We start from the raw sequence: 26,363 nt of genomic DNA, 5'->3' as shown, positions 1-26,363 counted from the left end.
CTGAGTTCAAGGCCAGCCTGGTCTACAGAGTGAGTTCCAGGACAGCCAGGGCTACACAGAGAAACCCTGTCTCGAAAAACAAAACAAAACAAAAAAATCAAAACGGCACAGCTGGGTGTCACCACATGCCTTTGGTCCCAGCACTCAGGAGGCAGAGGCAGGCGGATCTCAAGGCCAGCCTGGGCTACAGAGTGAGTTCCAGGACAGCTGGAGCTACACAGAGAAACATTGTCTCAAAACAAACAAAAAACAAAAGCAAACAAAACAAAACAAAACCCAACTAAACAAAACAAAAATATCCAAAATGGCCCCCCCTTGTAGGTTACGTGCCTGTTCATTGAGTATGAAATGGCCTATGATTTAAGGATCCTCATTCAGGCTGGGCATACATGCCTTTAATCTCAGCACTTGGGAGGCAGAGGCAGGCGGATTTCTGAGTTCCAGACCAGCCTGGTCTACAGAGTGAGTTCCAGGACAGCCAGGCTATACAGAGAAACCCTGTCTGGAAAAAAAAAGAAAGAAAGAAAAAGAAAAAGAAAAAAGAATCCTAATACGGGCTCAAATAATATATAGTCTACTAGAGCTACTCCATTCCCAGCCCCCACCTGTATTTTACAAAACAGTCCTGGCTACCAACAAGCCCTGCTTCCTGTCTGCTTTCTCTCTTCCCATCTCTTCCCTTACAGACTGTGGCTGTGTCCATGGTCTATGTGACAACCGTCCTGGCAGTGGAGGGGTGTGCCAGCAGGGTACATGTGCCCCTGGCTTCCAAGGTCGCTTCTGCAATGAGTCCATGGGAAACTGTGGATCCGTAGGGCTGACCCAGCCCTGCCACCTGGACGCTCACTGTGTTATTCAGGAGGGTGTTGCCAGGTGAGGAGGACTCTGGCTCCCTCTGTGTTCTGTCCATAATTACATGTCAGTTTGCTCATTCTCCAGCTTCTTCCCCAGCCTCAAATGGGCGGCTTCTCCCCTTTGCCAGGTGCGTCTGCCACGATGGTTTTGAAGGTAACGGCTTCTCCTGCAAACGCAGCAATCCTTGCTCACGCCCGGACCGTGGTGGCTGCTCAGAGAACGTTAGTCCCTCTCTCGCTCTCTCTCCTCACCCTTTTACTGACCCAGGGGCAGGGTGGGGCTCCTTGGTCTCCAGCCATGACCATGTAACCCCAAGTCACTTATTTATAACCCACACAGGCTGAATGTGTCCCTGGAGACCTGGGCACTCACCGCTGCATTTGCCACAAAGGCTGGAGTGGGGATGGCCGCATCTGTGTGGCCATCAATGAATGTGGGCTAGACACGCGAGGTGGCTGCCATGTTGATGCTCTCTGCAGCTATGTGGGCCCTGGACAGGTGAGGCACAGAAGGATAGCTGGGGACTTTTCCCAATCTAAGCTTAGGAACATCCATTGTAAGCTCAGAGTCTGGACCCACAGGTGCAGATGAAGTCATGCACCCTGGCACTGGTCACTCATGTGCCCACTGGATCCCTATGTGTAACCAAGCACCTGTCATAGGGAAACCTCTCTCTCAGACTCAGGGAGTATAAGACTACTAAACAGGGCAGGAGGAAACCCTTCCTCTGGAGCTCCCAAGTCTGTAGGCTCACAGAAATCTATCTCTGGAGTTTCATGATCTAGTCTTATGTACTTGTTATGAGATCTTAGTACCCAGAGCCTCCAGATCAAGAATGTTGAGGCTCATGAACCAGAGTTCTGACAAGTTCTAACACAGACCAGGCACAGTGGGACACACCTTTCATCTCAGCACTCCCGAGGCAGAGGCAGGTGATCTCTGTGAGTTTGAGGCCAGTTTGTTACCAGCCAGAGCTACATAATAGAGAGACCCTGCCTCAAAACAAAATAAAAGAAAAGAAAATCTAAGCCGGGTTTGGATGGCTCAGTGGTTATGCACTTGTAGCTCTTACAAAGGATCTGGGTTAGCCTCGTAGCACCCGTGTGGCAGCTAGCCTCTGTCTAGAACTCCAGCTCCAGAGGAGCTGATGCCTTCCTCTGGCCTCTGCAGGCACTGCATGCAGATAGTACACAGATGTAATGCAGACAAAACTCCCATATGTAAAAAGTAAGCACAAATAAATTAGAACTGGAGAGATGGGTCAATGGTTAGGACCCATGCTGCTCTCACTTAGAACCCAGGTTTGATTTCCAGAACCCACATGGCAGCTCACAGCACACTGAGGATCCAGTGCCTTTTTGGTCTCCTTAGGCACCAGGCACACACATGATATACACACATACACGTAGGCGAAACACACATACACATAAAATAATTTTGCATAAGTTAATACTTTTAAAAGAATATCTAGCCGGGCAGCGGTGGTGCACGCCTTTAATCCCAGCACTTGGGAGGCAGAGGCAGGTGGATTTCTGAGTTTGAGGCCAGCCTGGTCTACAGAGTGAGTTCCAGGACAGCCAGAGCTACACAGAGAAACCCTGTCTCGAAAAACCAAAAAAAAAAAAAAAAAAAAAAAAAAAAAAAAAAAAAAAAGAATATTTAATGCAGCAGCAGGAGGCCAGGTGGCTGGTTCTGAGCTGGCCTCTTCAACGGCCCCATCTTCTCAGCTCTATGGTGGCCTCTGGACCAGCAGTCTGTGGAGTAGTGACAGTAAAAACTCAGACTGGGATAAGGGCTAGTACTCTGAACTTAGAATTTAGAACGCCTAGGAACTGGGGAGTACTCGGGAGGAAGACTGAGTACTCAGTGGGGTATCACACACTGGATACCGTGCTGGGCTATGTAGCTAGAACCTGTGGAGGGAAGACTGGGAAGAGAGCTTAGAACTGAGGCTTTGAATGCACTGGGCTACAAATCCTCCACCCACCCTGAAATTAAGATGTGGGGGTGAGGGGCCTCACCTGTGCTCATTTGTAGTAGAGATAAGCCCAAAGGCATGTCCCTAGTGGGAGAAGGGACCAGAACAATTGACTGGGTCACAGGGGAGGAAGTGGGATCCCAGTTTCCTTTCTGGGGCTGTCTTTGGCCGACACACCTGCCCACTTGCCACAAGCCACTGACCTCAGGCCAATGGCCTTGATGGGGTTCCCAGTACAGGGTGGTGGTGAGTCTATATAGAAGCTCCCAGCCAGGGGAATCCCTCTGTCTCTCTCCTCCTCTCTCTCTCTCTCTCTCTCTCTCTTTCTCTCTCTCTCTGGTTTTTTCAAGACAGGATTTCTCTGTATAGCCCTGGCTGTCCTGGAACTCACTCTATAGATCAGGCTGGCCTCGAACTCAGAAATCCACCTGCCTCTGCCTCCCAAGTACTGGGATTAAAGGTGTGCGCCACCATTGCCCGGCGTGGGGAATCTCTTAATCAGCCTCACTCTGGGAGCAGGTGTCCCCCTGGGGATCCAGGGCACAGATCGATGAGGGCGAGATAGTAAGAGCTCCTCTGGGGTATGAGCAGATCTCCTGGGGAGCAGAGGAAGAGATGGAGTCCGTGGTGAGATGAGACTCTCTGTTCCCTGGCCTCCCCAGAGCCGATGTACATGTAAGCTGGGCTTCGCTGGAGATGGCTACGAGTGCAGCCCCATTGACCCCTGTCGAGTAGGCAATGGTGGCTGCCATGGCCTGGTAAGTGGGTTTAAAGGCTTCAAGCTCCTGAGGAGGGCCTGCTGCAACGGGTCATGTCTGTCTGTCCTTAGCACTGGAATCTTCCTAAAGTGATCACTCCTTTGCTCTATCATAGGATAAAGTGTTTGTTACTAAGGTCCGCCAAGAGCCAGCTCAGGCTGCCCAGTCCCCTCACTGTCTTACCCCAATCCTTGATACTCCAGCCCCTCCAAGCTCCTCAGTGCCCCTTGAGACCTTCCTCTGCCCTCCTACCCTACAGCAGCTCTGCCTTTGACAGGCCTGGCCCCTCCTACTTTCAAAAGCTCAGCTGCTGAAAGTGATGGCTACCTTTGTTGCTCTTTAGTGCTGGCCCCCCAAGTCCCTTGTTATGACTGGTGAGATGGTTTCTAGTGTCCAGTGCTCTGTGCTACTGGGAGCAGGCCTACTGAATGGGCTCTGTGAATACAGACAGAATAGCTGGAGGAGGCGTAGAAGGATGTAGTGGCCGCACAGGCAGAGGACTGGGGATGAGCAATTTGGAAGGAGAGAAAGATAAGAATACCTGGTACCCAGCTTGTTATTTGGAAGATGAATGGAGGCTATCATCTCTTTGTCTATTCCTTACCTCTACCAGGCCACCTGCAAGGCAGTGGGGGGAGGCCAGCGGGTTTGCGTATGCCCCCCTCATTTTGGCGGTGATGGCTTCAGTTGCTATGGAGACATCATCCAGGTAAGAGGTGCACAAAATTGTCCTCTTCTCTATGCCTTGTGCTGTCCTCCCTGTTGGCCTGTTGGGAGGGGGGGTGCTTGAGGACTTCAATTTGTCCTTAGGCCTATAACCTCAGCTTTTCTCTGCCCCTTTAGGAACTGGAGGCAAATGCCTACTTCTCTGCCTTCTCCCAGTGGTTCAAGGTAGGGTCAGGATGCTAGGGTTGGGCTCATGTCTACAAGACCTTCCTGGATACAGAAATGTCCATCTTTATCTCTCTGCTCCCACTCACTGTGTACAGAATTCAAGCATCACTCTTCCTGCCGACAGCAGACTCACAGCCCTGGTACCCTCTGAATCTGCCATCCGTAGACTGAGCCTTGAGGACCAGGCCTTCTGGTTGCAGCCAAAGATGCTGCCAGAACTGGTCAGGTGGGGACAGCTGGGAAGGGCTCTAGAGGGGATTCTAGGTAGGACCTTGGACCCTTCTCAGACAAGGTTAAGAGAATCTGGTTCTTTGTTTACTGTGTCTCCACAAAAGTGGGAGAGCCCATGCTGAAAGATCTTTGTAGGTCCAATGTCCCCCAACTCTTCTCTTTAGGGCTCACTTTCTCCAGGGTGCCTTCTCAGAGGAGGAGCTGGCCCGGTTAAATGGCCAACAAGTGGCCACACTGAGTGCCACGACACGCTGGCAGATACATAACATCAGTGGGGTAAGAGATGAACTCTGGAGCTGTGTGGGAGCTGGAGTGGTTCTTACCTGTACCCTGCCCCCAAACCAGAGCTCCCAGGAAATAAGCCTGGAGTCCCTGCCCAAGGCTGATTCTGAGACTGTACGTAGAACTCATCATGTTCTCATTAGAAGCTGTGTGCGTGCCAGCACATGTAACTCTATCCTTCTCATGTGGGGGTACTGGTGAGGTCTATGCATCTGCCTGGTAGAGTCTGAGGCTGTGAGAGAGCCAGCCTTTCTCACACATGCCCAGCAAACCTGAGTTCTATCTGCTGCCTTCTAGAGAGTCTGGGTGCAGAATGCCACTGTGGAAGTATCCGACCTCCTTGCTACCAATGGTATCCTACACATTATTAGCCAGGTATGGCAGGAGAAGGGAGTGTGGGGAACTTCCTAGGCCATAATGATGGACTGACAGCCCCTCCTGCTCTACGCTAGGTCCTGCTCCCTTCAAGACGTGACATGCAGACTGGGCCAGGGTTGCTGCAGCAACTAGATAGAGTCCCTGCCTTCCGCCTCTTCGGGGAGCAGCTAAAGGTATGAAGGAGGCTCATTCAAGGGGAATGATTTCCCAGGAGGCCGCGGGGGTAGGCCCCCTGCACCAGCTGCCATGCTTACTTTGTTCCCTGTCTCTATCCCTAGCACCACAAACTGGTGGCCCAAATCGAGGCTGCCAAAGCCTATACCATCTTTGTGCCCACAAATCACTCTCTGGAGACCCAGGGCAACAACAGTATCTTGGTGAGGCCTTGGGGGTGGGGAAGATGAGCCTTCCTTTGCCATAATGGGAGATGGCATGATGCCCAGAGCACTCAAGAGTCTTAGAGACCCTGAACTGACTCCTTCCCGGCAGGGCATAGACACAGTGCGACATCACGTGATCCTCGGGGAGGCACTCTCTGTGGAGGCCCTGCGGAAAGGGGGACACCGCAACTCCCTCCTGGGCCCTGCCCACTGGCTGGTCTTCTACAATCATAGTGGCCAGGTTTGAAGGGATGGGATCAGAACACCCTTTCTAGGGGCTCTGCTTTTAGGACTCCCCCTTGAAGCTTCTCTACCTAGGAGACCCAGCTTCTGCTCCAGTGGAGACTTCTTCCAATCTTTGGAGTTACCCCCTATCGCTGGAGTGTGTTCTTGTGTTCTTGTCTCATTGCCTCTAAGACTGAGGGTGGTGGTAGCGGGTAGGTAGACTCACCTTGCTCTCCTCCTTCTAGCCTGAGGTGAACCACATGCCACTGGAGGGCCCTTTGCTGGAAGCCCCGGGCAGCTCCCTCTTCGGACTCTCGGGGATCTTGGCAGTGGGTTCTAGCCGTTGCCTGCACAGCCATGCAGAGGCTCTTCGGGTGAGAAGCTGGGGTCAGAGGATATTACAGATCAGCAGCTGCAACTGGTGATGCAGGCCTTCAATCCTGGAACTCTAGAGGCTGTGGCAGGCAGATCTCTTGAGCTTGAGGCCAGTCAGGGCTACATGGTGACACACTGATTCAAAAACAAGCAAAAGCAAAACACAAGAGCAGCAGCTGCTGGTTAGTTAGTCTGCTGGTTAGTCTGCTGGTTAGTCTAGGTAGCAGGAAGGATCACTTGGCCAGTCTTGTTCTGGACCAATGAATACCTTGCCCTTCTTCCCCAGGAGAAATGCGTAAACTGTACCCGGAAATTCCGCTGTACTCAAGGCTTCCAGCTTCAGGTGAGGCCGGGCTGAGTACAGCTCTGGACTTACTTCCATACTCCCGCTAATATTCTCTCACCACTCCCCAACCCCCACCCCCACCCTGGATCCAGCCATGCTGGAACTAACCTGTCATGGGCGGGCAGTTAAGACTGAGCCACAGCCAACGTTTGCTCAGGTGAGCGCAGCCAAAGTTTGCTTCACCCAAACTTGTAGCCTCAGGCCTGGTCCCTCTGCCAGCCCCTTATGACCCATCTGCTTTTCTCTGTCCTCCTCACGTTTGTCTGTCCCACTTACTCTGACGCTTGCAGCATGGTTGTTTGTCTCCTGCACACTGCCCTGTCTGTCTCTGCCCAAGCTACCAGAAGACCTTTGTGTCTCCCACTCTAGGACACGCCGAGGAAGAGCTGTGTCTACAGATCTGGGTTTTCTTTCTCTCGGGGCTGTTCCTACACATGCGCAAAGAAGATCCAGGTTTGCCCTGAGGCGCTCCTCACCAAGGCTTCACCCAGGGAGGAGAGGACAGAGGGCCCCCACCCCCACCCCTGAGGAAGAGTTTAGACTGATTTCAAGAGCAGAGATGCTAAGTTTCCAGCAAAGACAGTAAAACAAAGGCCTTAGGAATGTCCAACATCAGAGTGCTACTGTTGGTCCTGTGTCTAACCCCCAGGGGAATAGAGATGGGAGAGAGATACAGGGTCACATCCCAGAGCTGGCCCCAGCAGCCAAACCCAGTGGCAGTAACCAGGCTTCCTGCTCTTGTACAGTCTATGAGGTGACAGTCCTCTCTTTTTGAGCCTGCCCCACAAGGAAGGGCTGTGGAAGGCATCCTCCACACCCTGCCTGTTCCGGTCTACCCTCCCTGGGTCTGTGCTTCCAAGTTGCTCTCTGCTCTGTGTCTGCATGGCCCTGAGATGTTGTTATCATCTCTCCCTGGCTAGTGACATCAATCCCAGCCTGGGCCTCTCTCCTTCCCTTCCCATTCCCCTGCCCCTACAGGTACCCGACTGCTGCCCAGGCTTTTTTGGCACCCTATGTGAGCCATGTCCAGGGGGTCTAGGTGGAGTGTGCTCAGGCCATGGGCAGTGCCAAGACAGGTTCCTGGGCAATGGGGAATGTCGCTGCCAAGAGGGATTCCATGGGACAGCCTGTGAGATGTGTGAGCTGGGTCGCTATGGACCCACCTGCTCTGGAGGTGAGGTCTGCAGAGAGTCGGATGGTGGCCCTTGGGAAGGAGAGTAGACTGGGTGTTATACCATAAGGAGCAGGTGAGTGACTCTTGTCCTTCATTATCCCACTTCCAGTATGTGACTGTGACCACGGGCTGTGCCAGGAGGGGCTACGTGGGAATGGAAGCTGTGTCTGTAATGCGGGCTGGCAGGGTCTCCGCTGTGACCAGAGTAAGCAGGTTCCAGAGGGCTGGAGGTCAGGGATGATAGGGAACAATTCTTGTCTGAGTGACCGGAACCTTCTGTCCTGCTCTCAGAAATCACTGATCATCAATGTCCCAAGAAGTGTGATCCCAATGCCAAGTGAGTGAGCCCAACCTATTGCGGGGCAACTGTGGGCAGGTGGGGACAGACACAGGCTAAATGGCTGCCATCCCTCCCAGCTGCATCCAGGACTCCGGTGGACTCCCTGTCTGTGTCTGTGCTGCAGGATACTCGGGCAATGGCAGTTATTGCTCAGGTTGGCCCGGTGGATATCCTGGGCTCCACTCTGGAATGCATGGGGTGGTTGTCCCATCTCTCTAACCTTTCCTTTATCCCCTGCCTGTTTCTTACAACTTCTGTCCCTAGAGGTGGATCCCTGTGCCTCTGGCCATGGGGGCTGCTCACCCTATGCCAACTGTACCAAGGTGGCTCCTGGGCAACGGACATGCACCTGCAAGGATGGCTACATGGGAGATGGGGAGCTGTGCCAGGGTGAGGTGTCCCTCACCTGAAGGGACAGACATGTGTGGGGGGTGGGCATTTTAGTGATCTAAGTCAGGCTAAGAAGAATTGACGGCACAGAGGGCAGGTGGTGACTTGGAGCAAATAGGAAGGAGATAGAGTCGTGGAGGGACAGATGAATGGCGGGGTCATCAAGGACTATTCCTCATCACAGTGTCTCTTCCCCTAGAGATAAACAGCTGTCTCGTTCACAATGGGGGCTGTCATGTTCACGCTGAGTGTATTCCCACAGGCCCCCAGCAGGTCAGTTGACAGGCTTGACACTGGGGTCTCCAATTCAGACCAGGTCTGGGGTGGCCCTTTCAGGGCTTTCTGCAGCCACAGTGATCAGGATTTGTGACAGGTCTCCTGCAGCTGCCGTGAGGGCTACAGCGGTGATGGCATTCAGACTTGCAAGCTTCTGGACCCTTGCTCTCAGGTCAGGCCCTCAAATCCTATCCCGTTTGTCAAGGAAAGGGGATTGAGGGTAGGAACAGCCCTCTTCAACCCCAGGATGGTTCCAGGGCCTCCCTTACCCCTAGCTCAAGTCCGGCTCAACAGTAGAAATAAAGCTTTGAGGGTTGGGCAGGGATGAGAGGCATCTTCCCTAAGACTGGTGTTTTGGAGGTGGCAGGACACCACCACGGCCTCCTCTCCCTTCCTCTCCCACTCTCAGAACAATGGAGGCTGCAGTCCTTATGCTGTGTGCAAAAGCACAGGAGATGGCCAGAGGACATGTTCCTGTGACTCAACACATACTGTGGGGGACGGCATCACCTGTCATGGGCGAGTTGGACTGGTAATGACTCCCAAGCCTGACCCGGAATTGACTGTGGTTACATCTCATGAACATGAACAGCAATCTTAGCTAAGGCCCCATATCAATTCTGGTCCTTGACCATTACCCCATGACCCCATGACCCTGAATCTGACCTTTAATTCTTCCTGGGCTAAAACTCATCTATATCACATGAAAATATCCTGACCCTGGCTCAGAACCCTCCCTGGCTTTCCTTTCCTTGTCTCTGCCTTGGCCAGACCTTGGGCTGTTGGTGCTAGGACAAGCACCAGCCCCTGAATGGGGGGTCGCCCAAAATCTGAGCTGACCCTCGATCCCCCAGGAGCTCCTACGGAACAAGTATGCCTCTTTCTTCAGCCTCCACCTCCTGGTGAGTATTCAGCCTAGGCCCTGAGACCTGTCGGGCAATCTCCAACCATCTCTGGGCCTCTATGATCCCATCTGGGTGAGGGGTTGGCTGGCCTGGTCTCTCCCAGGATTAAGTTTTTCCCAGCAGATCCTTAGAAGTTCCAGTTGGTCCCAGATCACCCTTTCTGTGCTCAAGTTGTTTTCCTACCTCCCAGGAATACAAGGAGCTCAAGGGTGATGGGCCTTTCACCATCTTCGTGCCACATGCTGATTTAACAAGCAACATGTCACAGGTATACAGCCCTGGAAGCAGACCTGAGAGGGTTGAATACTCTAGTCACGGCAGGGGCAGAGGTGACAATCATCAGCTCCCACTATCTTCATGTCTCTATGCTAGGATGAGCTGGCTAGGATACGCGCTCATCGCCAGCTTGTGTTTCGCTACCACGTGGTTGGCTGCCGGAAGCTGGAGAGCCAAGAGATGCTGGAACAGGGCTATGTCACTGCACTGTCTGGGCACACTCTGCGTGTTAGTGAGAGGGAGGTGAGCTCTTACCCTGTTGGTCTTACTGGCTGTAGGGTCCTCCTGCCCAGTTAGGATTCAGTCCCTGTGCCCTGCCTCCATTCCTTTAATACTCAGCCTAGATCTGAAATAAGAGGGAGAGGAGTCTGGCTCAGAGAGAACCCACCCTCTGGGCCCTACTCATTAGCACTGGCCTGCCCCAACCTGGGACTCTCAAGGTAAGCTGGTAGCAGCACCAAGTTCCCACAATGCCAAGCCTAGTGTGGTGTTGTTCCAAAAGCAGGGGGCCTGGGCTGCACCCCGGCCTGGCTGAGGCTCTCTCTCTCCCTGGTGGCAGGGGGCCTGCTGCTGAGGTCCAGGTCTCTCTCTCTCTCCCGGGGCCGACCTGTTTGCTGCACGGCGCCTTAATTAAAAGGAGGCAATGTATGAATGAGTTATTTTATTGTAGGAAGGAGAAATATGTTAGTTAAGTAGAGAGAAAGAAAGGAGAGGAAGGAGAGAGAGAGAGAGAGAAAGGAAGGAGAGGGAGAAAGGCAGAGAAGAGAACAAAGAACAGAGAGGAGAGAGAGAGCAAGAGAGCAAGAGGAAGTAAGAGTGAGGGGAGAGAAGAGAGCAAGAGGGTGAGAGGAAGTAAGAGAGAAGAGTAAGAGGAGGGAGAAAGTGAACAAGAGAACAAGAGAGTGAGGAGGGGGCAAACCACCCCTTTTATTGTATGGGGCGTGGTATGCCTGGCTTGTGGTCAGATGATTGTAAGGTCCAGCTAGAACGCTGGGTGTTTGAGGCAGTGTCTGCCTGATAGAGCACACATCTTCTGCAGGGCAGCTGTGAGGGGTCTGGGCTGAAATCTGAGCCATTGGTCTCAGGCACAAATCACCGAACGCCTACCGTCCCTTGTGAACAAATTACTTTGCTCAGTGGGTCTCCGGGGTTCCGAGGTGGCTGCTCTACTGGACTTCGTCTGTCCAGTACTTCCTCTCACTCTCTTGCTCTCTTACTCTTCTCTCCCTCACTCTTACCTCCTCACTCTCTTACTTTCTCACCCTCTTGCTCTCTTACTTCTCTCCCCTCTCACTCTTACTTCCTCTTGCTCTCTCTCTCCTCTCTGTTCTTTGTTCTCTTCTCTGCTCACTGCCCCACAGCGTGGTGCCTTGTGTAGGCTTCTCAGTGGGATGGAAGCCCTAGCCCATGTTTTGATTCTGCCCTTGACCAACTCACCTTCAACCTCAACTCGCAGGACTGGCTATCATCTCAGGCCCTGCTCTGGCCCTGGCACACCCCATGACTTTAAGCACCCTACTGATCAATGCAACCATGTGTCTCCCACAGGGCAGCATTTATCTCAATGACTTTGCTCGGGTAGTAAGCAGCGATCACGAGGCAGTGAATGGTGTCCTGCACTTCATCGACCGTGTCCTGCTGCCACCAGATGTGCTACACTGGGAGGCTGGTACTATCCCAGTCCCTCGGGTATGGCTGGGCAAGAACCCTGGGCTGGGTGGCAGGCTGGGATCCCTTCCTCCCACCTGACCATGTGGCTCATGCATGCTCTTTCCCAGAGAAATGTCACTACCGCTGCTGAAAGCTTCGGATACAAGATCTTCAGCCGCCTGTTGACGGTACTGTTCTCATGAATGTGGGTCTGCCAACGTGTACAATGTGCATGTGTGCATATGTGTGCAGTGTGTGTGAATGGGGGTGAATGCGTATGTGCAACCGTATATAGGCTTACCTCTTTCTGGGAACGAATGTGCCTGTGTGAATTTTCTTGTACAAGGTAAGAGCTTCCCATCATGGGCACACATGAGGTAGTGTGCAACCAAGGTGTGTGGAATGTTACCCCTGCATGTGTGCCCATAAATAGTGGCTCTCCTACCAACAATTCCAATTTCATATTCAATCATGTTGGCACGATGTCTCAGTGGGTGAGCCTGCTTGCTGCCAAGCCTGACAATCTGAGTTTGCTCCCCAGGACCCACATAGCAGGAGAAAAGCCACTCCTGTAGGGTCTCCCTGTGAGCAGTGGCAGGCGTGTTCCTTCCCCGGTGCCTCATACACCCAAACAAAAAACAGGTTAAGTATAAAAAATATTAAACTGAAAAACACAGAAATAGCTTGGGTTTTTAAAATATGCAAAATTTGTATTTGTTGCAAATTATTTAAAACTTTTCATTGTACATTATACTGTGTTTTATAAAGAATATTTTTAGACAAGCAAATATTACGTATTGGGTATGTACCCTGATTCCTTTCTACCCACCTTCTGCCCCCTTCCTTTTTTTGTTTGGGTTTTTTTTCCCCTCTGAGACAGGGCTTCTCTGTGTAGCCCTGGCTGTCCTGGAACTTACTCTGTAGACCAGGCTGGCCTTGAACCTGATCAGAAATCCACTTGCCTTTGCCTCCCAAGTGCTAGGATTAGCACTACTGCCCGGCTTATTTTTGTTTGTTTATTTGTTTGTTTGCCCCCCTTCCTTTTTAATTATTTTGTTTCTCTTGACAGTTTCATTTTTACTTAAGTCACATATATACATGATTTTATGATTCTGTCCATAATCTAGAAACCACCAGTGTGTGTGTGGGGGAAACCTACACAATAGTTGTTTTTCTGAGACCTGTTTAATTCACTTAATGCTATTATCTGCAGTTACATCCATTTTTCTGCAAATACAAAATATTCTTTATTTTGGAAAATAATTACTTTATATGTATAGTGTTTTTTTTTTTTTTAAAAAAAGATATATTTATTATTATATGTAAGTACACTGTAGCTGTCTTCAGACACTCCAGAAGAGGGCATCAGATCTTATTATGGGTGATTGTGAGCCACCATGTGGTTGTTGGGATTTGAGCTCAGGACCTTCGGAAGAGCAGTCTTAAGAGCTCTTAACTGCTGAGCCATCTCTCCAGTGCCCGCATAGTGTTTTTTTAAATGATTTATTTATTTTCATTTTATGTTCATTGGTGTTCTGCCTGGATGTATGTCTGTGTCAGATTTCTTTAAACTGGAGTTACACAGGAGGGGGAAGGAATTGTCTCAGATTCAAGGCAAATTTTGTGTGAGCTGCCATGTAGGTGCTGGGAATTGAACCTGGGTCCTCTGGAAGAGGAGCCAGTGCTCTTAACCACTGAGCTATCTCTCCAGGCCTATTTATCTCTTATTGTGCCTAGTTTATAGATAATACTTTATCCCAGGTAACAAGTTATGGTTCACTGTAATTTAAGGCCTGTGCGTGGCTCTTTAGACCTGCAGATGAGGGAATGACTGCCTGGGATGTCTGCAGATAAGCATGGGTAGTTATCAGTGCTTGAGTTTCTCTGGACCTCCTTTCTGTGGTACAGCCTCATCTCCAACTGTCACACTGATGCTCAACCCACAGGTGTCTGGCCTCCTGCCCATGCTTCAAGATGCATCCCACCGTCCCTTCACTATGCTGTGGCCCACAGATTCTGCCCTGCAAGCCCTGCCTCCTGATCGGAAGAACTGGCTCTACCACGAGGACCACCGTGACAAACTGGCAGCCATTTTGCGGGGTCATGTGATTCGCAACATTGAGGTAGGCACACACCCGAGCTTTGGTCCCTATAGCCTACATACCCAATTTCAATTACGCCTCCATTTATTTAGGCCTTGGCATCTGACCTACCCAACCTGGGCCAACTCCGAACCATGCATGGAAACACCATCTCTTTCTCCTGTGGTCTAACCCGGCCTGTGAGTATAGGGGGAGGTCTTAGTTAAGGAAAACAAGCAGGGAGGTTAAGGGCTGCAATGCCCATGACCCCTATATCTTCCCCCTTTAGGGTGAGCTCATGGTAGGTGAAGACGAGGCCCGCATTGTGCAACGGCACTTGACCTTTGAAGGTGGCCTGGCTTATGGCATTGACCAGCTGCTGGAGCCACCTGACCTTGGCGCCCGCTGTGATCGCTTTGAACCCCAGCCACTTCAAATGGTGAGGAAGGCCACAGGCCACAGGTGCATGGCAGGGGCCCAGCCCACCTGTCCTATCCTGTCCATCCACCTGACCCTGCAGTGTTGGCCTCCATCTCCTCCAGAAGACTTGCAGCATCTGTGGGCTGGAGCCACCCTGTCCTCGGGGCTCGCGGGAGCAGGTAAGGGGCTGGAGGCTGACTTGAGGGCTGGGGTAGAGGCAGGGCACCATCAATCAAGCTAAGGCTGTGGCCTGACTCCTTTTGACCCAGGGCAGCCCTGAGGCCTGCTGGCGCCACTACTCCAAGTTCTGGGCAACTCCACTGCACTCCATCACAATGCGTGGAAGTTCCTGGATAACACCTAGTTTTTGGAACCGTAACCATGTGGGTAGGGGCTGCCACCGCAACTGTGTCACCACCGTCTGGAAGCCTAGCTGTTGCCCTGGTCACTATGGCATTGACTGCCACGGTAAGCATTCAGAGGGTTACAGACAGCTGACCAGTTTCTCTAGTTCCCAAGATGGCCGAAGACAAAGCTCTAGTCATTGCCCTTAAGATATGATATTGGGGGCTGGAGAGATGGCTCAGAGGTTAAGAGCACTGGCTGCTCTTCCAGAGGTCCTGAGTTCAATTCCCAGCAACTACACGGTGGCTCACGACCATCTGTAATGGGATCTGATGCCCTTTTCTGGCATGCAGGTTTACACTCATACATAAAATAAATAATTTAATACACAGAGAAACCCTGTCTCAAAAAAACCAATAAATAAATAAATAGATAAATAATTAAATAAATAATAAAAAGGCTATTGGGGTGCTCTAGGATGGGGGGAATGTACAAGAAGTGGGGTAGGTATAGAGACGATTCGTATATGGTGTGGAGTACTGGAAGGATTGAGCATTCTCTGGGTTTGGTGTGGTCTCAGTGGATGAGTGGACTGATACTCCTTGGAGAGCCTTGGCTGGCACTTGGAGGGCACAGATGGCAGAGCCGGATGCAGGTGTGTGTGTTCTTATGAGAGAGTCTGGTCCCATTTCACGTCTGCACTATTCCCTAGCTTGCCCTGGTGGCCCCAGAACCCCCTGCAGTGACCATGGCGTGTGCCTGGATGGCATACGTGGAAGTGGGCAGTGTAATTGCCATCCGGGCTTTGCTGGGACAGCCTGTGAACTCTGTGCCCCAGGTGCCTTTGGACCCCAGTGCCAAGGTAAACCATCTCTTCCCTGTCCCATTCTATCCTACCCCATTTTCTTTGGCCTGTGTGTCAACTTGTCTTTCTCCCCAGCTTGCCACTGTACTGAACATGGCCATTGTGATGAAGGTCTTGGGGGCTCTGGCTCCTGCTTCTGTAATGAAGGCTGGACTGGGGCACGCTGTGAAGTGCAGCTGGGTGAGTAGCCCTTGAGCCTGTGCCTGTGCAGCATATATGTATACAGTATATGTGTGTACATGCCCTTGACTGCACACTCAGGTGGAGGTCCCAAGGGTGGATGGGAGATGCAATGGCTGGGAGCGCAGCTACTGACCTGACCATATGGGGTGGGTCCTGGGACAGAGTCGCAGCCTGTGTGTGCCCCACCCTGTGCACCCCAGGCCGTGTGCCGTTTGGGCAACAGCTGTGAGTGCAGACTGGGCTATGAAGGGGATGGCCGTGTGTGCACAGGTAAGCCGTGACTTGCAGGTAGGTTGCCCCAGACCCGCCCTAGGACCTGGCTCAACCACTTCTTCCTTGCCCCTAGTGGCAGACCTGTGCCAGAAGGGGCATGGTGGCTGCAGTGAGCATGCCAGCTGCAGTCAGGTGGGGACAATGGTCACCTGTATCTGCCTGCCTGACTATGAGGGTGATGGTTGGAGCTGCCGCGCTCGAGACCCCTGCTTGGATGGCCACCGTGGAGGTTGCAGTGAGCATGCTGACTGCCTCAACACTGGTCCGGTAAGCAGGTGGGGAGCCAAGCGGCCTGTGTACAGAGGCCCACCCCTCTTCCAGTCTCTGTGAGACATCTGCTCTCTCTACCCACAGAACACACGGCGCTGTGAATGCCACGTAGGCTACGTGGGTGATGGGCTACAGTGTCTAGAGGAGCTTGAGCCCCCTGTGGACCGGTGCCTGGGCGAATCATCACCTTGCCACACAGATGCTTTGTGCACTGACCTCCATTTCCAGGGTGTGCTCGCTTACCCACCCCCGACCCCACCGCAGTATCCCCGGCTACTGTGCTATTAATCATATACCTTCTTTCTTCCTGCAGAAAAACAGGCTGGTGTCTTCCACATCCAGGCTGCCAGTGGCTCTTATGGTCTGACCTTCTCAGAGGCCAAGGAAGCATGCGAGGACCAGGGAGCAGTCCTTGCTTCGCTTCCTCAGCTCTCTGCCGCCCAGCAGGTGCTCAGGTCTCAGGGGTAGGAGCTAAGCCTGTGGAAGCCCAATGAGTTGGGCGTTGGTCTCAGCCTCTCCTCCCGCCTTTACAGCTTGGTTTTCATGTCTGCTTCGTGGGCTGGCTGGCCAATGGCTCTGCAGCCCACCCAGTCGTCACCCCAGCGGCAGACTGTGGTAATAATCGTGTAGGTGTAATCAGCCTTGGTGTCCGCAGGAACCTCTCGGAGCGCTGGGACGCCTACTGTTACCGTGTGCAAGGTATGTCCCTTTCGCAGACCTCTGCCCATCCTTGCCCCCTGAACTCCTTAATAAGACTCTGTGAGCTACCGACCCACCTTTCCTGCAGACGTGGCTTGCCAGTGTCGGGTCGGCTTCGTGGGTGACGGGATCAGCACGTGCAATGGGAAACTGCTTGACGTCCTGGCTGCCACTGCCAACTTCTCCACCTTCTACGGGGTGTGCAGGGGCCTCGCCCCAGAAGTGGGAATGCGGGTGGTTGGGATCCCTAAAGAGAGCTTACCCACAGCCCCATCTCCTCATCCCCAGATGCTGCTGGGCTATGCCAATGCCACCCAGCGAGGTCTTGACTTTATGGATTTCCTGGATGATGAGCTCACCTACAAGACACTCTTTGTTCCTGTCAACGAAGGCTTTATAAACAACATGGTAACAAGAGGGACTTGGGCAGTTTGCTCTTTCCAGCAGGCCCAACCCAACAGGTCTTGCTCTGCTCGTAGACGCTGAGTGGCCCAGATCTAGAACTCCACGCTTCCAATACCACCTTTCTGAGTGCCAATGCCAGCCGGGGAACATTGCTTCCTGCCCACTCAGGTCTTAGCCTCTTCATAAGTGATACGGGCCCCAATAACACTTCTTTGGTTCCTCTGGTGAGTCTGGCCTCAACTGAAACCCTACTGACTCAGGCCTTGCTTACCTGCTGGGCCTGACTGCAGTTTCTCCATAGGCCCCAGGGGCAGTTGTGGTTAGCCACGTCATCATGTGGGATATCATGGCTTTCAATGGCATCATCCATGCTCTGGCCAGCCCCCTGCTCACGCCTCCCCAGACTGTGAGTATGGCAAAGGGGAGTCACGGCTCAAAGGGTGAAGGGACAAACATCTCTGGCCTGGCCCTTGACTTTGCCTTTCTCCTTACAGAGGGCAGTGCTGGGATCTGAGCCTCAACCTGTGGCATTAAGCTTGGGGGTTGTGGTGACTTCTGGAACCCTGCTGGGGCTGGTAGCTGGAGCCCTCTACCTGCGTGCCCGAGGCAAGCCTCCAGGTTTCAGCTTCTCAGCCTTCCAGGTAAAGAGTGGTTTTGGGGGTAGGCGGGTGGCAGGTCCTTCTGTCTTGTTTGAGGGGGGGCGGTGGCTCAACAGTCAACACTCCTCTTACAGGCAGAAGATAATGCAGATGATGACTTCTCTCCATGGCAAGAAGGGACCAGTCCAACCTTGGTTTCTATCCCCAACCCTGTTTTTGGCAGCAGTGACATCTTTTGTGAACCCTTTGATGTGAGTGTGGGGTGGGAAGTGTGCTGGAGGGGTTTGTGAGGACCGGCCCGGGCCTAGCCTTGCTTAGCCACACCCCGCTTCCCTCTTTGCAGGATTCAGTCCTGGAGGAGGACTTCCCCGACACCCAGAGGGTCCTCAAGGTCAAATGATGGGCTGGACTGAAGCAGAGGAGCAGGGGAGACATAGACTACTTTTATTGCTTGTCAGGGTGGCTGAAAGGCCAATGGTCTGTCCAGGACAATAAAAGTGCCCTCAGCGGATGTGGGCCATGTCACCAAGAAAGGGTGTCTTCATGCAGCCCGTGCATAGCTGGTCCATCCAGAGGGGCGCCTCATGCTGCAGGGGTGTGCGGCGCGGGTAGAAAGTGAAGTCTACGCGGTAGTTGAGCAAACAGCTGAGAGAGGCCATGTAGAGGTCGGAGAAGCGCACGAGGCGCCTGGAGAAGTAGGTAGGGTTGTGGAAGGTGCGGAAGATGCTCCCAAACTGAGCGTTGAACAGGGCCTTTGTGATACATCTAGGGAGAGAAACATGACACTCGTCAGTCACCGTGCAGAGAAAAGGCTGAGATGAGTTTCTTGCCATAGCTGCTCTCTGCTTACCTCAGTTCTTGCCGCTCCTTCATCCAGGTAGCCAGCACCTGCCGTGACTCTGCATCCTGATAAGTCTGGGGAAACACAGTGGGGGAAGGTGGTGAGCATGCATTCAGGAGGTGCAGCCGTAGCTCCAATTTACCAGCTCCCCTTCTTTGCCCCATCATTGTTACCTGCATGCGCTCTAGCAGCCCAGTGAGAGCCTGCTGCCAGGTCAATGAGTGCATGTACTGCTCCGTGTTGATGATGCGGATCTCACGCTCCAGCTCAGGGATGATGGCTCCCGTGCGCCAGCCATGGCGCAGCATGAGATCCTGGGGGAAAGGATGGGAGGCAGACCTCAGCCATCAGCTGGGAGGGCTCAAGGGCTCCCTCTCCTCCCTGGGTATAAGTCCGACCCCCTCACCGCCAGGTCACTGTAAAGGTGGTCACCAAAATAGAGCACACGTGGTCCTCGCCATTCTGTCAGACGAAGAAAATCAAACAGGTTTCCCTGGGGAGCAGAGGACACTGCTGAGCCAACCGTGCTCCTGAATGGCTGTGGGAGCCAGGCTTTGTCCTTTACCAGTCCTCCCAACTCTCCAGAGGCAGCTAAAGCCAGCCGGATGCTGGACTGCCCTTTCCCGTGGCCTCCCTGCTCTGTGGCCCTTACTGCTTCCCCCTTCCAATAGGAAGGGGGGGTGGGGTCCTGCCTGCAGCAGAAACATGTCTTGTAAGGGTGGTTTGGCCCTCACTCAAGGGCCGCTTACAGTGGCCTTTCACCTACCCAGGCAAGGGCTTTAGTCCCTGTCTGTGAAAAACAAACCCTAGGGAGGGCCCCAGACCTCACAGCCATGGGCCCTGAATGGAGGGCCCCAGACCCTACAGCAATGGGCCCTGAAGTTCTTGTAAAACTTCCTCAGTCTCTGCCCAAGGGACCCTGTGGAACAACTTGTAGAGCTTACTGGCAGGCCGTGTGCTCTTCCTGCTCCAAAGCCAGGAAAAGAAGAAAATACTGAGGCACAGACATAACTGAGGAAGCTTGGGGGCAGGTGGGGGTGGGGCAGAGAGGCCAGAGTTTGGAAGTACAGCAGCTACCAGAGGCACCATACTCCAGGGTGAGGATGTGCATTCAGCAAGGCACAGTTCACATAGCAGCTCGACTCAGCGAGCCTCAGGGAGATGGGAACTGGTGCGGCAGGCGGCCGGGGAAGATCTGAACTGAGAAGCAAGGGTATCGGCTGAAGAGAAGACAGATGAGAGGGGGCAGCAGAAGGCTTTGGGGGATGTGGTCCTGAGGTCAAAAATCTCAAGGGGCAGCTGAGGAGGGGGGGATGGGGAAGAGAGATGAAGACTTAGGGAAAGGGTCCTGAGAACTAATACATAGTGTCAGGCCTGAGAGCCTCCAAGAAAGTCACCTTCCCCAAAGAGGGCTGCCACAGTTGGATGCTAAGAGGAGATCATCACCCTCAGAGCTGTGGACTCGAGATTAGGGTGCAGCAGTGTAGGATGCCGAAGGGGACAGGAGTGGCACTGCACCTGCCGGCGGTGCTAGAGGCTAGAGGAAAGCAGGGCCTAGCCATGACAAGGCCAGGGCTCCTGGGCCACTGTGCAGGCACGTGACCAAAAGGGCAAACTATCTCTTAGTATCAGTGAGTATATCCCCCAGTATCTAGCTTCCTTCTTAACAGTCTTGCGCTGGTGTCATTGGCTCTAGCCCTATAGTGCAAGCCTGGTCAAGGCTGGGAGGCTGCCCTGTACAGTCCAGGGCCGCCCACCAGGCACTGTCCTTACCTGCCGATAGATCTTGCCCTTCTCTAGGCGACTGATACGGTCCCAGTGGAGGGAGCCCTTCTCGTCAAGCTTTCGAAAAGGCCTGTGTGAAGAGCAAAGAGCCGGATTTGCATTCTGTAACAGAGCCAGGCTAGGTAACTTCTTCCTTATCCCTGTAAAGGTCCGTCTGCCTAAGCAGGACACTGACCGACAAGAGGGTAATCTTTACCTAAGCACATGGAGTACTTAGCCGAGGCAACCTGGGTTTTGTGCACATGTCTTTTCCTTGGTGTGGTGCCTCCATCCCCCTCCCACAACCCCATACTCCCTGCTGTGCCCGTACTTGCGCCGGTCAGTGAAAAAGTTGGGCTTGTCTGCCTGGACGATGACCACATCGAAGAGTTGGCGCCAATCAGGACCTACCATGTGCCGCATACCTTTGTCCCTGTGTGGAGGTGGCACTGGCTATAGGAGGTCTGGGAGTGGGACTGGGCTGCCCCCTCCTCCCCCATATCCTTCTACAGAGGGCCTGGACTCACACAAAGCTGAAGGGACTGTTGGTAATGAGGAACAGCTGTTTCCCATGGGCCACCAGGCGGCTCAGGACTGCAAATGTTTCATCCCCTCTCAGGATGTACTTCTCTGAAAGGGAAGACGGGTCTGCAAGGGCCAGGTCTGTGACCCTCTGCTCAGGCAGGCCACAGTAAAGGCTCCCGTCCACGCTTACCCATGTCTTGCTCAATCCACTGGTACATGAGGCCCTTTACGTGCACATCCCGGATGGCATCCTGGAGGGGACGAGGGAATAGTGAGGATATGCTATCGAGGAAGGCCTACCGTGCCACACACAGACTTTGGACGTCCTCACCGTCACATCCTTGTAGAGGTGTACTTGGTCAAACTCCAGGCCATGGCCCAGAAAGTAGTCCACCACACAAGACAGCAGAGCCATCTCTGGGAGTGAGAAGATGTCCATGAACTGCTTGATGGAAGGACCCTGGGGAGGGAGTCAACTTTCAGCCACCACCCCAAGGACTGGAGACTGAGGGATCAAAATCCCTGGTCTGGGTGCTTTGGACAATGGCAAATTGTGTGGGTTACCTTGCCATAGAAGCCGCTCATCTGGTATAGTGGGATGTGCTGGGTGCCACCGTACAGGTCAATCACTTCATCATCTGGCACAGGCTGGAGACCCCTGAGTTGAGGGTGAGTGGGGGTTTGGGGGGGAACAGATGCCCTCAGCCAGAGCCCAGGCAGCGGGATAGCATAGGGACAAGGGCAGGATTAGGGCAGACCCGGCACTAACCTGTAGGCCGTTCCCAGTTGTACATAATGAAAAGCATCAATTTTCATCAGAAGGCTCTGGAGGCATGGAGGAGGCAGGGCCAATGGTGAGGGAGGTGTTTGTTGCTGGCCCTGAACCAGCTTCTCTTGGTACCTCCCAACCCACAGCAACAAAACCTCTACTGGATGCTACTAGGGGGAAGCTATGGCTGAAGCGGGGGTGGTCTGATGAGGAGAGATGGAGGTTGAAGAAGTTGGCCCTGTTCACATCTAGTCAGGAGGGGGTCTGTCAGTGCCTAGCCACTCACCTTCTGAATGTCATAGTGGAGGCCACGGATGGCAAAGCTGGGGTCATAGTCATACTTCCGAATCCCCTCGGGATACTGTTGGGCAAAAAGCCAGTAGCAGTGTCAGCCCTCAACCCAGGATACCAGGGGAACCTCAGGACTCAGTCTGGGGCATGGGTCACGCTTGGTCCTGTTGGCCTCACCTTGTAGTGCTCTATCAAGATGTCCCGGGCGGCATTGAAGATCTCAGGGTGCAGTGCGTCTGCATACTGGGCCAGTGTGTAGTCGTAGTCAAAGCCATAGACTTCGACGTCGCTCAGGCTGATCTCATTGTTGGCATAGATAGCTGCTGGGTTTAGGAGACTGCAGACCTCAGGGGGCAGAAGGTCTAGAGGGAAGGAGATCCAAGATGGCAGGACCATCACGATTGTCTCAGTTATGGCCACTGGCCCATGTGCTTGTGGCTACCCACACCCATGTACCCCACAAGACACTGGATTACGGCATTTCAGTAGAGACCAGAGAAGGGATGGGCCAAGGTAAAGCAGAATTGGCAATGGGCTAGCCTGCTTCCTCTGGGGATTGGGTCAGAGTCACAGACCTCCCTTTTCTGTTAATCAATCACCTGCAGTGCACCATGTATTCTGGACCTGGGTCTCTCCCAGGCTGGTTACTAAGTCCTAGCAGACATGGGTATGTGGGAACCCTGGTAGCATACTTCAGAAGAGTCATACCCCACGCTCGAACCCTGTCCAGGAGCATCCCTGTCTACTTCCTTGAGGTTACCTGCCAAGGGCAGCATGCAGGGACTGAGGACTCCTCCCATAGGGTGCTTGCTCTCTTCTGACCTGACTGGAGGCAGAGGCCATGAATGCTGCTTTCCCACTTTACCCAGGGCTGGGGCTGGGGCCCAAGAACATTATAGGGGCAGAGAACCCATGAGGCTGCCAACTTGGAACACCTGCCATAGCCTTGGGGAGTGAGGCCCCTCTAATCGGATTTCAACTGCTTGCCAGACCACATAATGACATTCCCTGGCTTCAGCCAGGGAACATTGCTAATTACCACAGGCGGGGATGTAAGATGTCGGGTTTTGGGGACACAAGCAGCTCTCTTCTGGTGAAAGTCACAAAAGCCTCTGAAAGATTCACAGAGGGAAGCTAAGCCCTGTACTATGCCAAGAAGGTTCTGGGACCCTAGGCTTGCCTGCCCTGTCCTCTTTACCTATCTAGAGAGTGGGTAAAGTGAACGGAGGAGGAGGAGGACATGATGTGATGGGGAAGTGAGACAGGCAGGGTCAGGTCCTCCCTCTCATGTTTGTGAATTCAAGAATGATATCTTATCCCCAGGCTGGTTTCTTTTAAAGGGGAATAAAGCAGGAACCAACCTACTTTGTGCAGTATTTCTGCTCTGAACTCATACAATATGTAGGCTCAGATGTGCCCCTGAGCTAGAAGCCCTGCCCTAGGGTTCCCTAGGTCACTTCTAGAGCAGAAGGGGAAGAGGCAGGACTAAGCACGGTCTCAGGGACCCGATGTCCAAGTTTTCAGAGAATCTGTCAGCCACACTAATCCTGATCACAAAGCAAAAATCTCTGGCTCCACAGCACATCTAGCGGCTGCTGCCCTGTGCAGACGCCTCCTCTACGTGCTGAGCTGTTGCCTCAGAGGCCCCTCTGGAACACAGGGCTCCACCCCCATTTCCTTTAGTGTCAAGTACAGGGTGTAGGTGTGGGAACAGGTGTGGCTGGTTCCTCTGCTAGCCTCAGCCAGCCAGCACAGAGCAGCTCTTCTGAAGATTCCCAAGTGTGGATCTTCACTGGGATATGCTCTCTAAAGAACCTCCTCAGAGACACCCCTTACTTGCTGTCACGAGGATCCTGGGCCTCAGCTGCCCATATGGCTGGATATTTCCACAACCCTACACTCTTAGATGTCCACTTTGTTTATGAGTTGCCTGTGTCCAGAAAATCCCTGGGTCAGGAAGCATGGACATACCCTTTGCGGGTCCAAGCTTGCAGAGTTCTAACTATGTCTTACTTCTGCTTTTAAGGGTCTTCTCAGGGGCATATAACCCCCCCCCCCGAACAAGTAGGATGGGCAAGAAGCCCACAGTGCCTGCTTACTTACCCCATTTCTGGACCAAGGAAATCGTAGCTTTGGGTGCATGGGGGTAAGCCAGGAGAGAGGCTATGTCAGGACCCAGAGGTAGTCTGCTGTGTTTATGATTTTCCTGTCTAGCCCCTGACTTCCTTTCTTCGGGGTCTAGGTCTCTGGTAGTTATCACTTGTGAGTCTTAAAACTCAACTCCTTCCCTCCTCCAATCCCATGAAGAAATGACACTGCCACCTCCAGTGCCCAAAGAACTAAGCTCAGGGAAATAAAGTCACCCGATCACACCACCCAGTACCCAGCACCTAGGCTGAGATGCACATTCATGCCACTCCACCTGCTTTAATCACTCTTCTTCTTTGCCTAGCCTTCTCGTCCCATGAGGCCAATCAGTGTAGGTGACAGCCCTTCTCCACTGCTCTCTGAAGGGCTACTAGCCCCGGCCCCAAAACCTAGCCTGATGAGGGGGTCAGCGGTCAGAGGCATGAAGCTAGCTCACTGTGGCATGGTAGTGGAAGTGAACCTGCACACAATACCTCAGAGAGCCCATTAGGGTCTGAAAATACGGAAGAGCCCTGAAGGATATTCTCAGTAGCGCTCCCCCCTCCCCCAAACTTCCAAGGTAGGCTTTTCAGGCCACTCAGAGGGAGACTTCTTAAATAATCCTGTTCGCCCTGCAATATTCCCAATCCTTAAGGGCAGCCATTCTCCAGAAGTCTCAAGTAATCTGACTGCAGTTTAAGAGGTGAACTCTGGCCAGCGTCCAGCTCTCCTCACAGCTGGAGTGGAGGCCCTAGTCCAGTCACAGCTGGAACCTCCCTGTCAGGGCCACTCTGTCTTATCAGACAATGCAAGCCACATCTCACCCCTGGGGCTTCCTCCAGAGGCTCCTGCCTGGCCTTGTTCTTTCTGAGTCATCAACACAATTCTGGGACAGAACACTGAGGGTCTTCAGAGGGTGTGAAGCCAAGGGCCACCCTGATGGGCAGTGATAGGGGCCACAGCCCAGAGCACATCTATCTGCTGCAGAGGCAGGGCCCCACCAGACCCACCCAGACCGATGGACAGATGTTCCGCACTCAGATCTCTTGCCTCATCAGCCCATTCCAAGGGAATGATTAGGAGAGGGTTAAGTGCCTTGTGCAGCTCTGGCTGAGACCATAGCAACTCCCCCGGGATTGCAGGGGGGCTACAGTAACTTTTCTGTTCCTCCAACTGAGTGTTTAGAGTGCCGTAGATTGCCAGAGGCAAGCCAAGAGGTGCCTGCAATGTCCGGCTGGTGTCACCTTACGTCGTGCCATCAGTGAGCACCTCTCAGTCTTTGTCCACACAGCGCAACTAAGAGAATGAGGGACTGGGAGGGTTTCTACCGCCACTGCCCGCACACTGGACCCAGGGGCAACACCATAGGGGCCGCGTGCGCAGCGGTCGCTCCAGGAATTCCAAGCTCCTGCCGCCAGAAAACAAAAAAGCCCTACTCGCCCCAGGAGTAGCGGTGCCCTGCAAAGGCACCTCCTAACAACCCGATGGAGCCCTTTCCAAAACGCCATTTGGCCCTCGGGTTTTGGATCCCACCAAGCGTCTTTCACCCGGGACGGTGCCCTAGCCGTCTGTTGGGCACCGTTCGGCTGACGACCTACAGCGCACTGCCCACCCGGAGTCACCCACCGTGCACCAGCCTCCGCATGTCCTGGTAACGAGCCCACAAGTGCGCGCTGATGTCCCCGCCGTCTGCGGGCGCCGAGCGTGGGGTGCTGGGGCAGTGGGCTCCGGGACCCGGCGGGCCGCAGCCAGGGCAGGAGGGTGAGGACGAGGCGGCCCGCGGTCCGCCGTGGCCTCCGCACAGCAGCCAGCGCCTAGCTGTCGCCCGCAGTCCCGCACCCGCCATGCCCCTGCGCGCTGCCCCGGCCGCCCTCCGCCGGTCCGCTGGCCCGCCTGCCCGCTGCCCTCCGACTGCCCGCCCGCCACCGTGGCCGCGTGCTCCTCAAGGCGGCCGGCCAATGGGGGAGGCGCTCGGAGCCCATCCGGCCAATGGACTCACCACTCGGCCCAGGGGGCGGGAGGTCCCCGGGACGGGGCGGGGCGGGCTTCGACCCTGCCTCCTTGTCCCCAGCTCGGCTCAGGGTCTCTGCGCCCCCCTTTGGTCATCTCGGTGGCGATGGCGGCACCTTTCCTCCCCTTGAGCGGGAAGTCGCAGAGCTTAAGAGCCCCCGGGTCTCCTCGAGGTCCTAGACG

General features: G+C 53.7%; 2 protein-coding genes across 2 annotated transcripts in view; one reads left to right on the top strand and one right to left on the bottom strand.

The window, feature by feature from the left end:
- Stab1 (stabilin 1) overlaps positions 1–18,376 on the top strand; it is a 31,251-nt gene extending 12,875 nt beyond the window's left edge. Inside the window, exons 23-69 of the mRNA XM_031361286.1 lie at positions 687–873; positions 983–1,076; positions 1,195–1,353; positions 3,496–3,591; positions 4,205–4,300; positions 4,435–4,482; positions 4,581–4,711; positions 4,881–4,992; positions 5,296–5,373; positions 5,451–5,549; positions 5,655–5,753; positions 5,866–5,997; positions 6,227–6,355; positions 6,643–6,699; positions 7,072–7,155; positions 7,681–7,876; positions 7,986–8,081; positions 8,168–8,213; positions 8,294–8,370; positions 8,481–8,606; positions 8,806–8,879; positions 8,980–9,054; positions 9,292–9,414; positions 9,737–9,784; positions 9,978–10,055; positions 10,160–10,306; positions 11,612–11,752; positions 11,842–11,901; positions 13,660–13,836; positions 13,908–13,994; positions 14,084–14,233; positions 14,337–14,393; positions 14,484–14,682; positions 15,272–15,421; positions 15,500–15,604; positions 15,770–15,877; positions 15,954–16,147; positions 16,235–16,379; positions 16,464–16,597; positions 16,684–16,849; positions 16,938–17,047; positions 17,138–17,257; positions 17,329–17,478; positions 17,556–17,660; positions 17,749–17,895; positions 17,988–18,104; positions 18,197–18,376. Of these exons, the coding sequence (XP_031217146.1) occupies positions 687–873; positions 983–1,076; positions 1,195–1,353; positions 3,496–3,591; positions 4,205–4,300; positions 4,435–4,482; positions 4,581–4,711; positions 4,881–4,992; positions 5,296–5,373; positions 5,451–5,549; positions 5,655–5,753; positions 5,866–5,997; positions 6,227–6,355; positions 6,643–6,699; positions 7,072–7,155; positions 7,681–7,876; positions 7,986–8,081; positions 8,168–8,213; positions 8,294–8,370; positions 8,481–8,606; positions 8,806–8,879; positions 8,980–9,054; positions 9,292–9,414; positions 9,737–9,784; positions 9,978–10,055; positions 10,160–10,306; positions 11,612–11,752; positions 11,842–11,901; positions 13,660–13,836; positions 13,908–13,994; positions 14,084–14,233; positions 14,337–14,393; positions 14,484–14,682; positions 15,272–15,421; positions 15,500–15,604; positions 15,770–15,877; positions 15,954–16,147; positions 16,235–16,379; positions 16,464–16,597; positions 16,684–16,849; positions 16,938–17,047; positions 17,138–17,257; positions 17,329–17,478; positions 17,556–17,660; positions 17,749–17,895; positions 17,988–18,104; positions 18,197–18,253 (5,366 nt within the window). The 3' untranslated portion in view covers positions 18,254–18,376. The remainder of the gene's footprint in view (positions 1–686; positions 874–982; positions 1,077–1,194; positions 1,354–3,495; positions 3,592–4,204; positions 4,301–4,434; positions 4,483–4,580; positions 4,712–4,880; positions 4,993–5,295; positions 5,374–5,450; positions 5,550–5,654; positions 5,754–5,865; positions 5,998–6,226; positions 6,356–6,642; positions 6,700–7,071; positions 7,156–7,680; positions 7,877–7,985; positions 8,082–8,167; positions 8,214–8,293; positions 8,371–8,480; positions 8,607–8,805; positions 8,880–8,979; positions 9,055–9,291; positions 9,415–9,736; positions 9,785–9,977; positions 10,056–10,159; positions 10,307–11,611; positions 11,753–11,841; positions 11,902–13,659; positions 13,837–13,907; positions 13,995–14,083; positions 14,234–14,336; positions 14,394–14,483; positions 14,683–15,271; positions 15,422–15,499; positions 15,605–15,769; positions 15,878–15,953; positions 16,148–16,234; positions 16,380–16,463; positions 16,598–16,683; positions 16,850–16,937; positions 17,048–17,137; positions 17,258–17,328; positions 17,479–17,555; positions 17,661–17,748; positions 17,896–17,987; positions 18,105–18,196) is intronic.
- On the bottom strand, positions 18,277–26,125 carry Nt5dc2 (5'-nucleotidase domain containing 2). Its single transcript, XM_031361287.1, has 14 exons — positions 25,797–26,125; positions 22,221–22,405; positions 22,039–22,113; positions 21,753–21,808; positions 21,548–21,641; positions 21,315–21,443; positions 21,174–21,234; positions 20,986–21,088; positions 20,790–20,891; positions 20,468–20,549; positions 19,101–19,187; positions 18,868–19,008; positions 18,704–18,768; positions 18,277–18,618 (listed from the first exon to the last, which is right to left on the bottom strand). Exons 1-14 carry the CDS (start codon positions 26,014–26,016, stop codon positions 18,357–18,359), a joined length of 1,662 nt encoding a protein of 553 aa, XP_031217147.1. The 5' UTR covers positions 26,017–26,125; the 3' UTR covers positions 18,277–18,356.
- Between the last annotated feature and the right edge of the window lie 238 nt (positions 26,126–26,363).

The sequence above is a fragment of the Mastomys coucha genome, unplaced genomic scaffold (assembly GCF_008632895.1).
Source record: "Mastomys coucha isolate ucsf_1 unplaced genomic scaffold, UCSF_Mcou_1 pScaffold9, whole genome shotgun sequence".
NCBI lineage: Eukaryota > Metazoa > Chordata > Mammalia > Rodentia > Muridae > Mastomys > Mastomys coucha.
Note: the sequence above shows the minus strand (reverse complement) of the source record. Positions and strands in the feature narration are given on the sequence as shown.